The 15456-nt window shown below is 39.2% G+C and overlaps 2 protein-coding genes across 9 annotated transcripts in view; one reads left to right on the forward strand and one right to left on the reverse strand.

The window, feature by feature from the left end:
• LOC127020493 (protein unc-13 homolog A-like) overlaps window positions 1-765 on the reverse strand; it is a 49061-nt gene extending 48296 nt beyond the window's left edge. For both annotated transcript variants that reach the window (XM_050903122.1, XM_050903123.1), the window contains exon 1: window positions 703-765. The gene's annotated coding sequence lies outside the window, so the exon portion shown is untranslated. The remainder of the gene's footprint in view (window positions 1-702) is intronic.
• A 465-nt stretch (window positions 766-1230) lies between these two features.
• The window catches only part of WDR72 (WD repeat domain 72), a 127421-nt gene continuing 113195 nt past the window's right edge, over window positions 1231-15456 (forward strand). For 4 of the 7 annotated variants that reach the window (XM_050903637.1, XM_050903639.1, XM_050903641.1 and 1 more), the window contains exons 1-3: window positions 1231-1316; window positions 12615-12776; window positions 13846-13952. In XM_050903637.1, the coding sequence (XP_050759594.1) occupies window positions 12624-12776; window positions 13846-13952 (260 nt within the window). In that variant the 5' untranslated portion in view covers window positions 1231-1316; window positions 12615-12623. Of the gene's footprint in view, window positions 1317-10019; window positions 10046-12614; window positions 12777-13845; window positions 13953-15456 lie in introns of those variants that run through there. The other 3 variants (XM_050903638.1, XM_050903640.1, XM_050903642.1) reach the window with 3 other exon arrangements.

Consider the following 15456-nt stretch of genomic DNA (forward strand, 5'->3'; position numbering starts at 1 on the left):
CGTATTTCGGTGTTCTTCACTTGGCCTGATACAATCTAACCAAACATTACCCTTTCCATTAAAGTTTTATTTTCAGGATTTTTAAGTTGCCTACATAAAATCATTCATAAGGTGAAGTAGTTTAAAAGTCTCATCTTTAAAGGTTTTTATTTTATTGCTTTAAAAGTCTCATCTTTAAAGGTTTTTATTTTATTGCATTAAAAATCTTCTGAAATCTGAACTACAGAACTGCTAAGACAAATAAAAACAAAAGTTTGGGAGAAATGTGTTTCAAAATGTTACAAACTTTACATGCTTTTTTTTATTGCATTCACTTACCTCTAAAATGTAGCCCATAGGTGCAAACTATAATTACATTAACACATTTTAAAATATTGCTATTTATCTCAAGGCAGATGCCTCAAGGAAATAGTCTTAGTGTAAATATGAACTCAATAATACTAAAATAAAAACACCACACACTTCAGCTACCATTCTTATTGTATTAAAATAGGAGAATCATAGGCACTAAAAATGCACTTAAGTCTCTTAACATCCTTTCAATTCCCTGTGCATTTCAATATCATTTCAAAAACACAAATCACACAAATTTAGAAAATCATGATTTTAGAAAAGATAGCTTTTTTATAATGATGATTCTTATAATTTTGTTTGCAGCCCTATATGCAGCTTAAAGTATTTCAACAGTTAAGATAAACTCACATGTATACTGTACAACCAGTTCAGCTTAGCACCTCACAAGAATCTTTTGCAGACCATAGCTTCTCCATGACTGACCTTTGAACAAAAAAGAGATAGACTATTGAACAAATAGACATCACAATTCTTTTTCTTACTGTATTCATTCACTATAGTTTATTTATTGTTTTCAAACAGAAATACTCAAAATTAAAAAAACTCCCATGCTCAACAATACATACCCTTCACACCATGAAGTGCCCAGCTTACCTGTTTAGTGCCCTCAAATACTGACACCACAGCTGCTACTGATTCCCACATCTGTGAGAAATCAAGCTCCACCCTCGGAGCACCTGGCTGGAGGCTTGCAAACGCCGGCCTGCACCTGGTCCATCTCTCGTTAGGAGAACCAACACCACCTGCAGTTACACCTCCGCCCGACTCCTGCTAGCGGAAATATTCTTTTCGGTGTACTTAAAGCAGGGCGGACACTTGAAAGGTTTCCTGTGCCTCATCACCGAGCAGGGGGTAATCTCTGAGGGGCAGCCTGGGCCCTCAGCTCTTAGTTCCACCCTAGGTGGGGTACGGCCCCGCCGGGGTCTGCAGGGCCGCGAGGGAGAGTGCAGAGGGACAGGCGGGTGAGTAGGGGGGCTGCAGCCCGGATTTAACCCCACGTACTTTTTCTGTGGCCCTTATTTCCCCTCACTATTTCGCCCTGAGCTGTCAGGGCACAAAGTTACCGCGTAAACCGCTTCTCTCGGCGGGTGCCGTCGGGCGCTGACAGGACCGCGGGCGGCGCGAGCTGCGGGCGGCGCGAGCTGCGGGCGGCGCGAGCTGCGGGCGGCGCGAGCTGCGGGCGGCGCGAGCTGCGGGCGGCGCGAGCTGCGGGCGGCGCGAGCTGCGGGCGGCGCGAGCTGCGGGCGGCGCTGGGGAGCGCGAGCTCGCGCCGGCCCGCGCTGCCCTTGCTCCAGCTGCCGTGGGAGGCCAAGGAGCGGCCGGCGGCCGGGGCGGGAGCAGGGCTGGGTGTAGCCGCTCCCGAGTAGGATAAAACCCGTCCCAGCTCCCTCCCCTTCTCCTCAGCGCTCTCGCTGCCGCCGGCCGCTCCTCCCCCGCTCGCGGTGCCTAGGAGCCGCTGGAGGTAAGGGGCTGTGCCGCGGCCTCGCCTGCTCAGCTCGCCTCCAGGCACGGCTCCTCTCAGCCACCCTCCCCCGCCGGTCCTTCTCCCCGCAGGCTTCCAGCCCGGTGCTGGCCTCTCTCTCCCGCCAGCAGGGTCGGGCTGGGGGCGGCGGTGCCACCGCGCTGGTGCCCTGGAGGCGGGCGCTGAGCCGACGCTCGCTCCTGGGTGGGAAGCCTCGGGCCGTTTGCGGGGACCGTCCCCCTGCGTCCGGGCGGCGAGTCTGCGGCCGTAAGGCTCGGCTTCCTCGGGTGCCTCAGGAAGGCGACTGAGGGTGGGTTTGGGTTTTGCCGTGGCCAAGAATAATATTGGGTACCATAGAGCTCTTCTGATGGGTGCTAAGCCTCTTTGACTGGTGCGGCGTTTGTTCTTTCTTAGTTGGGCAAATTCCGTCCAAGTCTCTGGGAGTTTTGCTTGGTCCCCTCTATGTTTAGCATCAACTCTACAACTTCATTATATTTCAACTTTGATATCTGATGTTAGATGTCTGAAACTTCTGTTTCCAAGATAATCTAGTGAATTATGTACATTCCATCAGTTGTCTTAGAGTATACTTACTCACTGGACTTCTTGGAGAAAAGCAGTAATGTGAGGACATTCACATTCAAAATATTAGCTCACTGAAATGGGAAAATGCTTTTGTGTTATTTTAGTGATGCTGTATTGAGTAGATGCAAAACCTTAGAGTAGAAATAAATTCATATTTGTTTTATGGCAGTTCTGTTTTCTCTTAATAGTTCTGGTTAGAGATTTTTTGAGAGTTGCTCAATTACAAAATTAATCAGGATGGCTCACTTAGAGCCTTGTGGTATTTCTGTCATGATTACTTTTCTAGTCACTGCTAGGAACAGTAGTAGTGTTTTCTTAATAAATCATGAAATTTTAGCATATCAGTGATGCCACTGGTACAGAACTATGATCTTTTGGGAATTCTCATTGTAAAAATGGCTGTTGTGGTGAGCTAGCTAGTTCTGCTTAAAAGACTTGTGTCAGTAGGAGTGATTACATGATAAGAGCAGGTTTTTCTCATAATTTTTCAGTGTTAAAATTAGAAGTTTACTGTAACGAAAACTGCAATCCATGCATTGCAATGCATTGAATCAGTTTTGGACTTTGCTTCTGCTTCATAATAAACAGTGTCTTTTTACTTAAGCAGATTTGGCTGTGTACATATAATAAATCGTTTGGAGTTGTTTACACTAAACAGCTGCATGCCCTGTAGTGAAGAACACTGCATAGAGGCCTGTTTGGTAATTAAGTGTATTCAAAGAGCAAAATGGAAAAATAAGGAGTTCTTGTTGTCAGAGTTTGGAAATCCTCGTTATGATGCAATTGATTACACCACTGATTAGTGATTATTACATCACTATCCAAAAACCAAAGGCTGATGAAATGTTTTAGTTGTTTTATTTCCAGCGTCTGATTCCGATTTTGTTTGTTATTTAAACATTCCAGAGTACAGTGTAGCTGAACCAAAAACATCACCTTTCTGATGAATGGGTTTTTTTATCTTAAATGAGTTCAAGGTCACTGAAGGAAGACAAAATGAGTGACTTAAAGCTTTGATGCATATTCACTGCTTCTCGGTTTGAGATTTTTGTAGGGTGTTTTTTTAGGTTTCATGTGTCTTGACCATATCAGATTTTATATCTTTTGCGTTAAAGCAGTGTAAATAAGAATGAATTGTGTAGGCTTAATTATGGCTAGTTCATTACAGAATCTGTAATATTTCACAAAAATGAAAGTCAACCAAAGCTCTTGTAGATTACATGTGACTTTTGCTTGCATCTATGGGAAGTCTTGACACAGACTTAAAGTTTATTTCTCTATACACTTTCCAAGTTATGTAGGCCATAAACTTGGAGTTCACAGCACCTTAGTAGACCCTTTGATTCATGTGGGATTATGTTGGGATCTTTGACTCTTTAAAGGACATAAATGTCTCTCTGCTCAAAAGACAATTTATAATTAAGAAAATGTAAGGAGCTATCTCCTTATTAGCATAAGGAAGCAGCACTTTCTCACATGGAAAACTGTTACTTTCAATAAAGGCATGCATAACTTAAGTTATATAAAACTAAGGTTAAAACCTGTCTTTAAGTCAGTAAGATGCAATTTTGTAGAAATCAAAGCTTACATTCTGCAGAAACTGATGGCCCTTTTCTGTCGTGTGCTTTCCTGTAAGAATTGATGGGTGAATGTCCTAAGACCTGATTAAAGCTCTGCTTCAGCAAAGCATTTCACTATTTGAATATGAGTAACTCCACTGAAGATGACTTAAGTGATACTATTTGTATGCTTAAGGCTTTGGAAGTGGCAAATAATTCACATATATGTAGTTCTAGATAGTGCTTAAGCAGCATTTCATTTCCTGTACATAACTCTTCTTGTAGTTGATAGGAGATTCAGACACTGTATTTCAGACAGTAAAAACAAATGTGGTTGTTTTTTCTTTAAAGACATCTTTTATGGCTCCAAACACACTCGTATAATGTATTTCTTTTTCAAATAAACTTTGTATATATACAGGATCCTTGATATATGTGATTTAAAACCAAGTTAGCTGGCTCACATGCATTAATTGTTGTCGAACATGTTTAAACAGCTATTATATCATTGATTATTGTTGTTCTTGAAGCCTTTAATGACAGTGAAAGAAAGTGGGAATTTATATTTTTGCATGCATTTTTAGTTTTTCTACTTAGCAAAGGAGCATCTCATGATACTTTTCTAGCAACCTTAAAATGATGTAACAGTTTATGGGGTAAAACAGTAACTGCAAGGAGGTGAAGATTATTCTACTGTACCTTATGACAGTGTGTAAAGCACAAGTGTTCCGAGTTGCTGATGTTTTCACTGCCCCATTTTCCAGCTTAGGTGCAACATAAACTATTTTAATTAATATTGTGTCACCAAAAGGTTTTGAGATGGCCAATTGAATTCTGCCAAGATAGAGTCTTTTGATGAAAACATATCTTTATTGATTGTAGAAGAAGAAAATCATTCTTAAAATGAAATCCAGAGAAAAATCATATCCCTCAGAGAAAATTTCTGAGTGGCAGGCTGAGATTAACATCATAAAATTGAATTTGTGCTGCAAACCTTTGATGTAATCAGCAGCTGGGAGATGGTGTTGCCCTTACTGTGCTCCTTCTGATTGTGGTGAATTATTGTGTGGAATGAAATAAGTGTTTCTTGTGTCACTCGTTCAAGAAATACAAACAAGGTATTACTAGGTGGTTCTTGCTAGTTAAAATGGGTTGTATTGATTCCTGGTCCCAGTCTCTTGCCCTCTTGGACTGCAAAAGCAGTACGTTCACACCCCAGGGGAGATCTGGGTGTCACTCAACAGTGACTCCTCCGGCCGATTAGGGTGTAGCCCTGACAGGTCTCAAGGGAAGTCCCATTAAATCTTCAACTGGAAGTGCAGTGGTAGGCAGGCAGGGTCTCCAGGATGGAGCTGCAAAAAGCAAAGTAGAGGAAAAGGTGTGGAATACTCAGGGTTCTAGCAGAATATATTAAAACATGAGGAAGTGGGACATAGGATAGAAATGTTGATTACTGGAGTATTTTACTTGCCTGCTGTCTGATTAGATATACTAAAATATTTGAAATACAGAAGTATTTTTGCTGCTGTACCCACAGAGAGCAGACTCCGCATCTTAAAGGAGCCAGTTATTAATTCTCTTGTACGATGTGCTAAATATGAACTAGTTTTCAGTTATCTTTTAAAAAATCTCTTGACAAATCTTTCATTGTTTTACTTTTTGCTATTAATTACTTCAAATGTCTTTTTGTTACCTTTGTCTTGTCTTGCATCTTTAGTGTCATTTCTTTGGTTGTCATTCCCTTTTCACTTACCTAGCCTCATATATCTTCTTTTTCCTTTTCCTACATTACACACCCTGCCTTCTCCTCTGTAGCCTCTATATCTCCATTCTATTTCCATTTCTCTGTTAAGCATCTTTCTCAGCATTGTATTTTTCTAATTTATTCCGTTGCTTACACCTATACAAATGCACGTGTACCCTGCTGCTTCACAAATTGCAAAGTATTGTTGACCTGTGTTTTCAGATTCATGGACACAGTAGGCTTCTGAATAGCAGCTTATATAAATAACAAATAGTGAGCAGCATCATAAACATCAATGTGGTACATCTGCAGGCTTACAAAGACAGTGCTATGTCACTTCCGTATCTTTAGATTTTGTACTTTAGATATTTTTATCAAGTAATTTGTAAATGCAATATGTTTTATTATTTATGCCTCTTGGATGGACTTGCTGTATGTTGTGGACAGTGGGTGAACATAATTTTTTAGTTCGGGAAAGTTTATATCTTTGCTGATTACCAGAGATAACATACAACATCCCTAAGGAGAGTGCAACATTTATATCATAAAGTAAATTGAGAAAGTTGTGAAAGCAATATAGAATGGATCAGTAGACTGCAAGTCCAAGCTATTTTTAAGGAAAGTAATTAGCTTTTTACTAACAGCACAAAAAATATTGATAGAACTTTTATTTTCTTATATAAACAATAGGAGAAAATATGGCAGAAAGCCAAAGAATAGACAGGAACAGGAGAATGAGATAGGCTAAGAACACACAAACCTTAGGAATTTGTCATGAAAACCTACCCTGCTCTGCCTAAAATTTACTTCCTAACACTTTACTACAATGATGAATCTAAAGGGGTGTGTGTGGAGAACTGACATTATTTTACTTGGCCATCAAGAATATTGAAGCCTGGGCAAATAGAATTTTGATAGGCTGAGAAGACATGTGCTGCTCTTATAAAATTGTCAATAATTGTTTTTAATAATTTTGGCCCATCTATACTGTTTTGTTGTTGTTTTTTTCAAATACTTGTATTTTTAATCCAATACAAACAGTTAAATACTGCTAATCTCTTAATATTTGCAGGACTGTAAGCCCATTTCTAATCTTTTTTGTGCCTGCACTGATTGCCACACATTTAACTGCACTTTGAAACAGCTGATCTTGTAGTGATAGTTTAGGATGCATAGGAAACATGAAATAAGTATGACTATAAATTCGGAAAAGGTTTTTGGGCAGGTTGACTGTTACCTGTAGAGTGATCTTTTGTTGTACAAAGTCTTTTCTCCTTCTATAAATTCCTATTTGGTAGCTTTTGTTATGGGCTGTAGCTATGAGAAGGAGGTTTCTGTCACAACCAGTGTTTTATTATGTGAACTGTTTAAGATTAGGTCTCTGGGAAGTTCAGTTACTAGTTTTAAGGACCTTGATGTATGTGAGAACTGGTGAATTCTGAATTCATTTAAAAATCAGGGTATGTATTTTCTTTATCAAGAAATGTGATTCTTATAACTGTAGTTAATAGTTTAATATTGTTCAGGGTGTTTCATACTGGAACGCTTCCTTCATGCTTTTGAGCAAACTCTGCATGTAAACGCAAGGACCGATAAGGAATGTGAGCTGCACACTTCAGTGGGGGCAAAACAGAACCCATATTTTTCACTTGAAATTGCTGTGAGCACATGTGCATGCATACTCCTAAGACCTAAGCAACTCTTCCGTTCTAACCTATATGTTCCCAAACCACCTGCCTTAGGATTATAATTTTTATTTGAGAAAATGCAGCACAGGGATGTGTGCCTGAGGTTAAGCAGTAATTATGTAGCAGTGGTTGGAAGGTCTGAGTTGAGCCTAATAGAGAAGCTAACAAATTTTTTTTAAGTTTAGTAGAGGAGGCAGTCAAGATATGCTTACTATATTGGAATTAGGGCTCTATGGGGAAAGCATATGTTGAGTTACGATGGTACTGTTTCTTTGTGGTATAATCTGACCTTTTTCATTCTACTCGGTTCATGACCGGTCCCAGTCAAAAAAGCAGCGTAATGAGGAAAAGCCCTTGCATTAATATGTGCTTAGAAAGGCATTCAAGGTCAGACCTCCTGCTCTCTGGCCCCTTAAAGCTTTTTACTAGACTCTTAAATACCTCATGGCTTCTGTAGAATAAAGGGTGGTGAACACAGCTTTCCAAATGAAACTCTAATACAGTACAAATAGTCCAAAGTTGCTAAAGTAGTACAGCCAAAGTCCTTGAAGCTGTGCAAATTGGGATAATTTTCCAAGTTAACAGAGGTTTGTGGTGTAGTTTCAGCGTGAAAAGTGTTCATAGAACTAGAAACAGGATGGTAGAGATGTCACAAGTTAGTGGTGGGATGAAGCGGTATGGTTTTAACTAAGAATAGGGAATTTTTTTTTTACAGTCATGAGGGAGTTCTTTTTGGCAGTGTGATCGTAAGAGCAGGACAAACAAAGAAGTTTATTAGTTGTAAGCAGGGAGAAATGGGGAGTAGGACTGAGGAACTTGGTTTAAAGTTGAATTACGGGTTAATACTGCAAATCAGACATGCTTGAGTGGGCAGAGCTGGAGGAATTTGACATGTGCTGATAAGCTACATGCAGCTCAGATATGCCTTGGGCAATATTTGACTTTGTGGAAACAGTTTTTACCTTTTTTAAAGGAACAGTCTGATAAATATCTGTGGATTTTATTAAAAAAAGTTTGCTCTAGGTGCCATCAGCATCACTAAATAGCTTTGATAAAGCTAAATATTGTCAGACAAAATGTGACTACGTGCATGTGAGTATGCAGTATTTCTAGGGAAGTCATGGTGTTCTTAGAAGCAAAGCTTTCACGCAAAATACTTATCTTGTTCATCAAAATATCTTAATCCGAAAGAAACGTTAACCAAGAAGCAAGAGGAAAAAAGTTAAGGACTGTTATATTAACATGGAAGTTCATATACCTTCTGTTTTCTATTTCTCTTATGCTTCAGTTGTAATATAAAGGGAAAAGTACAAAATGTTCTTGTAACATTTCAGTCTAAATTAATTCTCTTATATAACCAATGTTTTGTCCATGGTAGTAGCTGTTTATTAATTAGTGACACTCATGGATATCTAAAACAAATGTGTGCAAATATATCATCTATACATTAGCAAATTTTATCAATTTGTTTAGTTTTTTACTTCTGTTGATCATCTTTGAGTTCTCTGTTACTCATCACTTGCTCAGCAGTAGGTCTCCTGCTAAGAATATTGATCTCGATTCTATGCTGCTTTTACAAGAAAAAGTAATTTATGATTTCATATTCAATACGGTACAAACCTGAATTCTGCTGCCTTATGGTGTTTTACACTAATTGAACACTCCCATGGCACAAGTATAAAGGACTACATGATATCCAAGAAAATGCATTTTAAAGACTCAGGATTTGGCTTATCAAACTGGTAACTTGGCAGCCACCATTTTATAAGCTATATGAAAATGGTGAATTTTCTTTGCTTAGCTGATACCTAAAAACATGTCATTAGAGTTTGGCTAGAACAACTTTCATTTCAGGGCATAAACTGGAAGAGAAAAGGACTTCAGTGTTCATCAGTAGGCATAATACTTCATATGACTAGAGATTTAGAAAAGTTTTAGAAAAGTCAAATTCTAAAGCTGAGATCAATACCATGTCTCAGTATTTTGCGATATGCCCACAAAGAGCTTTAAAATGAAACTAAATGTGATTTAGCCTAGTAAACTCTTGACCTCAATTAATTTTCTCTTAGATTCCTCTTCCTCTGCCTTTGATGTTCTGGCTGAGGTTGTATGGTAGGACCTTGGTAGTCTGCCATACCAGTCTGTTCAGCCCTTTTTCTTGGTAGCTGAGCCCTTCATCTCATGTTCTTGTCAGGAAGCAAGACCATTCCTCTAGTTGTGTGTCACTTAAGGCTTTTATTAGTAGTAATGAAGATACCTCTTGTCTGCGTCCCTGCTTTCAGCTGCTACTGTGCTGGATTTAGTGGTGGTTTGTATTGCAGTTTCTTTAAACATAGCTTAAAAGGCTGCTTCAATGCTCTGTTTCTGTCCTGTGGTCTCTTCTGAATTATCACAGGAACTGTTCTTTGTCATTTTGCATCATTCCTATATTACTTCCTTTGGCAGGCTGTTGTCTGCTGCCATGCGTTTCGTTCTACCCAGTTCCTGTCTCTTTTCACAAGATTTCAGCTTTACTGTCGTGTCTTCTGGCTGATCTCTCCCAACTGCACTGTTCTAGCACCTTGTTACTGGCACCTGTTTCATTTAAAATATCTTTGCTAAGGCTTTGTTGTCTCCCCTTTCTCCAGGACAAATTGGAGCACACCTCTGAAAGGTGAGTTTTGCTTAGTGGCTGCAAAGTGGCTGCTCTGAAGTCTCTCTTCAATGGTATTATTGCTGTTTGGATAAAAAGTAGATGACATCCAATATTTTTGAAAAGAATAATTAAAATATTTAAGTGACCCTAGATAATGGTGCATCTGAAGAGCTTAAAATGTTTCTTCTTGTTCGCTCATGCTTGGGAATAACATGTTGATGTGTACAAATATTTTTGATGTTGCTTAATATCTGTCAGCTGTCTGTCCATTGCCTGCATGCTGGTGGTAGTCAAAACTGCCCTCAGTAAAGTTTAAAAGAATTTCAGTTTTTGGAGGAGTCGCTTCACAGGCACAAGTCAACTTCATACCCTTCTCCATCCCTGACAACAGGTGACAACAATCTTCTGGCTTTTTCTCCAGAAAGCCGAAAGGGAAGGGAGGTAAACAGAGATGCTTCAGAAGAATCTGTACAGGCTTTCTGGAAAAATGAAGGAGAGAAGAACCATCATAGGATACAGGGAAGGAGTGCTGGAGGCTGTTGGATACTCAAGTTAATAATTCGGGAGTTTTGATACAGCTGACTTGCATATATGGGAATTGTTTGCATTTGGGCTAAAGTAGACACTGGCAGCTTAGTGTAGGGCTCTTTCATGTAAAGACACTGATGCTAAAGATACTGCTAATCTGTGTCTGTTTTAGCAATCAATCCTTTCACATAAGTTGACCCAAAGGAGACATACTTGTTGGGTGTGTTACTCGGTCCCCTGAAAAGTCTTAACAACAGGACATATATTAATTTTTTAGGTGAGTTGACTATTTAAGTGCCAAATTATTTATGGTCAGATACTGTTTTTTCATTTTGAAGTTATAGTTGGGAATACTTGTTGTAGTTTAACCCCAGCTGGCAACTAAGCATCATGCAGCCGCTTGCTCACTCCTCCCACCCAGTGGGATGGGGGAGAGAATTGGGGAAAAAAAAATAAAACTCATGGGTTGAGATAAAGACAGTTTAATAGGACAGAAAGGAAGAAAATAATAATAAATTGACAATAATAATACTAAAAGAATTAGAATATGCAAAACAAGTGATGCACAATGCAATTGCTCACCACTTGCTGACCAATGCCCAGTTAGTTCCCAAGCAGCCATCTGCCCCTTCCGACCAACTCTCCCCAGTTTATATACTGGGCATGATGTCATATGGTATGGAATAGCTCTTTGGTCAGTTTGGGTCAGCTGTCCTGGCTGTGTCCCCTCCCAACTTCTTGGGCCCCTCCAGCCTTCTTGCTGGCTGGGTATGAGAAGCTGAAACATCCTTGACTTAGTAGAAATACTACTTAACACACTGATGTTTTTACTTGTTGCTATTGACATTATTCTCATCCTAAATCCAAAACACAACGCTATACCAGCTACTAGGAAGAAAATGAACTCTATTTCAGCTGAAACCAGGACAATACTCTAGAAATATGTTAGACAATTACGAACATGGGAATTTGAACAGCAAGCAATGTGACAGAAGGCTTGTGAGGTAACTGAGGCAGCAGCTTTCTCAAAGCTTTTGTTTGAAGCAAAACAAGTACAGAATTCAGCTAGTAAGCAGAGGTGGTTTTAAAAAGAACAGGCATCAAATTTAAAAACAAGCAAAGTAGAACTTTTTTTAATAAGGAGGATTCTACGTTATTTTGTAAGTACTGGTGTTTGAACAGACACTGAAATAGTTTCCTGGAAACGCAGTTCATAAGAATCTGTATTGAATTAACTAATGACCAGTAGTCATTTTGGACAATTCCATTAAATCAATTTTTCACAGTAGTGACTAAAATCTATTATGATACATTTTTTGGACAAGGGACTTGTGAGTTAAGCAGCAGCAGGTGTTTGTTCATTCTACCTGTTTCCCAGCTTGCAACTCTGCCTCCACAATTCTTCTGGGTCTTATCTCTAGGAGATGCCACTGAATGGTTGAGGGTATAGTGCTTTGCTGTCCTGGGCCTCATTTTTTTTTTTCTTCATCCCTGACCCACCACCTGTTCTCTCCTTCCACCCCTATTATCTCTTTCTCTTGCCTTATCCTCCTCAGAGCCACAGACTATTGACACCCTGCTCCTGTGCTATCTCCATGCTCCAGCAGTTAGCTGTTGAGAAGGAGCAGCACTGCTGGTTGGATGGAACAGGGGAGGCATGGTATATTCCACCAACCAAAATTAGGAAGAAGACAGAGTGACATGGGCCCATCAGAGCTAAGCCAGGTTGCGTGGGGCAGCACACAACTCCTGTTGCTGATATTTCAGTATTGTGGTAGTACTGGTCCCTTGTAACTCTGGTCCTGTTTGATGCTGCCTAGATTTAAAATACTGGCTCATCGCTGTCCTGCTGCATATTTAAGCTATTAATGGATAGCTATCTTGATGAAAGTGTTAGTGTGATGTTTGCAACAGCTAGAAAATGTTTCAATGCCTCATGAACTTTTTTGCGGCAATATTTTGTAGCTCCCCTTTTCAGATGTTGATTAAATTGCCTTTTAAGTTGTTTTTCTTACATTTCATCTTACTTAGAATCATCATGACTTGTTTCTGTTTTCAGGTGCTGACTATGAAGGTATCAGTACAGGCTGTGGCAGTGTGGGGGAAAATAGCTCCCTCTCACAGCATCACTGCTATTATGATTACAGATGACCAGCAGACTATAGTTACAGGAAGTCAAGAAGGACAAATATGTCTCTGGGATCTTTCATCAGAATTAAAGGTTTGTGTCTACTGTGCTACAGTCTGCCAAATAGATTGGAGTTTTATCTTTTATTATTAACAATGGGATTATCTAGATTTGTACTTACTTGGATTAGGTTTTAAAGATAGTGTGATATTTGTTATAGGAAACTCATGAAGCAAAAAATGTTGAAATGCCTCTGAGCAACCAGTTATTTGCAGACTTTGGAAAATTTTTCATAGATTATCATGACCTGTGGATTATAATTTGAGATTGTGTGCTGTGAGTAATGACAGCAAGTAAACATACACAATTATCATGATTCCTATCTTGTAAAGTCTTTTTTCTTTTTTCTTTATTTTTCAATTTTTTTTTTCAATTACTGAGCATGGCCTGTCATTTAAGGAAAAAATATCTATTTATAAAACCAGAGCTCTCTACCAGGTTAACAATGGAAAAATTTGTAGAAAAATGGAAGATGATGAAATATATATTTTTGGTATAATTAAGCTGCAAACCTCCTGGCATATTATTGCTATTGTTTTGACTGTTTCATATTTATTTTCCTGGGAAAGGAACAGAGTCAAAGCAGTTCCAATTTTTTATTCTGCATTCCTAGAACTATGGTTCTATTCTTTCTGGATTTGGCTGCCTTATTTGTGCTCAAATATAGCTTGAAACTTTAGTTTGTACTTTTGCCTTTTTCCATTAGGATCTTTGCATGTAGTGAAGCTAATGGAAAGGAATTACTTAAACATGTTGTATGAAACACATGCTTAAGAGCTTTGCTATATCAATTCTCTGCTTCACTCTACCACTTTTGCTGCTTGCTGTAGGGTGAAGGCCAGAGATATTCTGCACGTTGCCTGTTTTATAACATTTGAAGGTGCAATTTTTAGACTACAGTGAATACACTGTACTTTATGCAAACCACATAATCCATCCACATCTTTGTACATTCCAGAAACATGACTGAAGAACATAATATAAAGCAGATTGACAATTACTCATTAATAACAACATCTGCAAGTAGTATTCTCTTGCTGTTAGATCTCCTTAGTTTATACAGAAAATATGTTTAAGTTAAACCATTGTATTATTCTCCTAGATTTCATCTAAAGAAATTCTCTTTGGCCATACAGCTTCTGTAACTTGTCTGGCAAAAGCAAGAGAGTTCGAGAAACAACCATATGTAGTAAGTGCTACTGAAAATGGGTAGGTAACTGAATATTCAATTATTCATTTCTTAAATCATGAAATGTATGACAGGTGTAGATCAGATTCTGTATTTGGCAGAAGGTTTTTAATCCACTTCTTCCATGATATGACAAGGACAGCAGCTACTTAGCATAATGACTGTATTGCTTATATACAATAGTCTAACTAAGAGCTCATTTCCTGGACAACAGAAGGGTTTGGCAGATTCGGATATCCAGTTAGTAGTCAGGAGAATGAATTGTTCAGAGGGTCAGCTAGGCCCCATTCCAAGGGAGAATAATGGGCTATTGGAGGGAATCAGCAGGTTCAGAAGCATTTTAATATCATGGTGCTTTTTTCTGTTCCTTCCTGAGCTCAGTCTTGAGAAATGGATCAGTACAAGAGGCTAATGTACTGTGATCCAGGTTATGCTTGCTCAGTGAGTACATATGGAAGCACAGAAAAGACTGCCCTTGAATAAAAGGCATACATGTTTCTTGTGTCTATTTAAATCTGACTTGCTATTTTGGAGTACATCCTTTTAAGAGGTTTCTGCTCTTGCAGCTTTTCTCCTGTGTGTTTGTTGTGACTTGGCCCATCACTTGAGTCAAACTAATTTCTGTGGTTCTGCTAGGTTAGCGTTCAAGAATTCTTTTTTTCTCTGAATATTTGATAATCTTTTCAGCTGGGGTCTGAAGCCCATCTGTCCAGGATTTCAGCTGTTGAAAGTAGTTAGGGCTAGCTTCTTACTTCCTTAAGGGCTTTCCTTAAACAATTTTGTCTTGCTGCTTAATGATATTCTCCTCTCATTTTGGGTTTGTCTTCTCCAATTAACAGGACAGCTCTGTTAAAACCTCTTCCCATGAAGAGTTCCTGTCAATTGCACTACTTTAAGCTACAACTTCCAGCACCTTAAGGCTGCTACTTTCTCACTGAGGAGCTTGTTTATCCTTTCCAGCTGCTAGGATCTCTGTCTGATTCTCCCACTCAATCATAAGTATACAAGAAAGGGATAACTTGAACAAACTGGTTCAGGCTTCTTAATCTTCAAAGGTTAGACTGCCCTGCTGGACAGGTAGTGGTAAACAGTTCTGGTTGTTACGTGCAGAAAGGAGGGTGAGAAATCTCCAGAACTAGTTTTATATTGGCCTCCTACAATTCTGCTCAAGGATGCAGAGGTGAAACTATTTTTCATCTTAATTCTGAAGTTCTGTTAGTGCAGTACTGTTTCCAGATCATAAAGATCTGGGAGAAAAGATGCTGTATTTCCAAAAAGCTGGGGTGAAAAGTGTTAAGAAACAAACGAGGCCTCTGCTATAGATGTAGAGAGAGGTGCTCACATCCTAAAGGTTCTGCCTCTGAAGGGATCCTCGGGCTTTCTTGAAATATGTATAGGTAGGACTGAATAGTCTTCTGGCCCCTTTAAATGTTCACTTTTACCAAATTACTGCTGACTTCTCATCTGTATTACATAAGGGCAAAGCATCCATCACTGATCCCTGGAAGGTTGCAACATGCAGTT

Source organism: Gymnogyps californianus, chromosome 11, assembly GCF_018139145.2.
Source record: "Gymnogyps californianus isolate 813 chromosome 11, ASM1813914v2, whole genome shotgun sequence".
NCBI classification, from domain to species: domain Eukaryota; kingdom Metazoa; phylum Chordata; class Aves; order Accipitriformes; family Cathartidae; genus Gymnogyps; species Gymnogyps californianus.